The sequence below is a fragment of the Sinocyclocheilus grahami genome, unplaced genomic scaffold (assembly GCF_001515645.1).
Source record: "Sinocyclocheilus grahami isolate Dianchi unplaced genomic scaffold, SAMN03320097.WGS_v1.1 scaffold11361.1, whole genome shotgun sequence".
NCBI classification, from domain to species: Eukaryota; Metazoa; Chordata; class Actinopteri; order Cypriniformes; family Cyprinidae; genus Sinocyclocheilus; species Sinocyclocheilus grahami.
In genome coordinates, this window is record NW_015513790.1 from 1,149 (window position 1) to 2,874 (window position 1,726).

The 1,726-nt window shown below is 41.1% G+C and overlaps 1 protein-coding gene across 1 annotated transcript in view; it reads right to left on the reverse strand.

The window, feature by feature from the left end:
* Positions 1-1,586, reverse strand: part of LOC107578656 (calpain-10-like) — a 2,718-nt gene extending 1,132 nt beyond the window's left edge. The window contains exons 1-3 of the mRNA XM_016264591.1: positions 1,412-1,586; positions 923-1,077; positions 438-569 (exon numbers count right to left, since the gene is read on the reverse strand). Coding sequence (XP_016120077.1) covers positions 438-569; positions 923-1,054 — 264 coding nt within the window. The 5' untranslated portion in view covers positions 1,055-1,077; positions 1,412-1,586. The remainder of the gene's footprint in view (positions 1-437; positions 570-922; positions 1,078-1,411) is intronic.
* Between the last annotated feature and the right edge of the window lie 140 nt (positions 1,587-1,726).

Below are 1,726 nucleotides of genomic sequence, written 5' to 3' on the forward strand. Positions count from 1 at the left end.
CAACTGAAAACTCATCTCTTCCGTGAGCATCTAACTGCCTCCTCATAATAATAATAATATATATATTTTTAATTCTATGCCTTCACTTTTTCTGTTCTCTTATTATCATCCTGTCCTAGCTTTTTATTATTTTGAACGATGATTGAAACCTTGTATAACGGGCACTTCTCGTGTCTATTGCCATCTTATGATACATCGCTTCTTGTATTCCTCAACTGTAAGTCGCTTTGGATAAAAGCGCCTGCCAATGAATAAATGGAAGTGTAAATGTAGCTACAAAGTGAATCACAACATTACAAACTCCTACTCAAGCAAAAAAGTATATGAAAATTGAACAAAATGTCAAAGGTACAAGTTGTTGTTTTTTCCCGGACTGTTGCACTCTATTAAACATGTAGGTTTTATTTCCAGTTAAGATAAAACGAAGTGTTGTTCACCTTGTTCAGAAGATGCTGGTTCTTGAGTAACATGGAGCAGGCACAGAGCAACCAGCAGTCTCCCAGGATGCCTTGCTTTGGGTGGGCCTCCACAGGGTCATCGGGGAAGAGCTGAGGCTGCTTGCAGATCTCCTGTAATATACAGAAGGAAAAGTACTGTAAAGTTGCTTTGTGACTGAAATCGCATCCTGTACAGTAGGTACTATATGTGGTTTGAAACTTACTCCATGACCATTAAAAAAGTATGTTCTTTACAGTATGAATGAAATTCATCATGCAGTCACTGTTATGGTGTCAGGAAGTAGTAGGTCATCCTGCTCATTTTTGCCTTCTGTTTTAAGAATTCGTACAAACTTCTCAAGCTAACCCACTAAAATCCATACAAGCAAAACCAAGCTAAATGGAAATCAGTTCTTATAGAAGGTCTTCATGTGTGCTCGTTGGACTCTACATAATATTACCTGTGTGACTGAATATTATGGTACCTGTGGGCGGAGCCATGTGACATCACCCAGCAGTTTGGGGAGGGGCGTGGTGTAGTCACAGAAGAGTGAGGACTCCTCAGCAGGAAAGTCCGGATCCACAAACATCCCATGATGCTCACTCTCCGTCTCCATGGCAACCGGAAGCTGCTTCACTTCTGAAAGAGAAACACTTTAGTAACTGTGTGATTATCTGAGCACGCTTTACGTTTTAAAACTAAAAGACATCAAACAGTAACATATACAGTAAGACCATTGTCTTTGCTTGTTCCTGCATGTATGTCATACTCAATTCAGTAGCCTATATCAAAATAAAGCATGAACCTGAAAATGTTTTTGCCCTAAATTACGAGCTGTTCTTCAGTTTAAAATTTCAGCAATAAGTTGCGACAGTGGTGTTAAAGACGGCTTTTAATGGGAATTTTTAAAAGCCCAATTTTGAAAGTATCAAACATCAGAGCGAGCATTAATAATGCATTCATCCAGACGTACCGTCAGCTCAGCTGGGTTGCGGTTTTGAATGACATGGCCAGATCGAGGAGAAGGAAAGCATCAAGCTAAAGTAATATCCATCAACTCTGAGGCCGCTGAAACACAATCAATGCATTCAAAGAAATAAAAACACTGCACCAAAGCAATTCATCCCAAAACCGGAAGGACGCGCACGCCGCGGACAGCGCTGTCATCCGGGGCGGAGGAGCTGCAGCAGGGGCGCCCCCGAGCGGAACTCCTGAGAACTGCCAGCATTACAGATTTACTGTACAAATCGCCCATTACTGGTAAAGGTCTTTGCTTTGATTTTTTTTT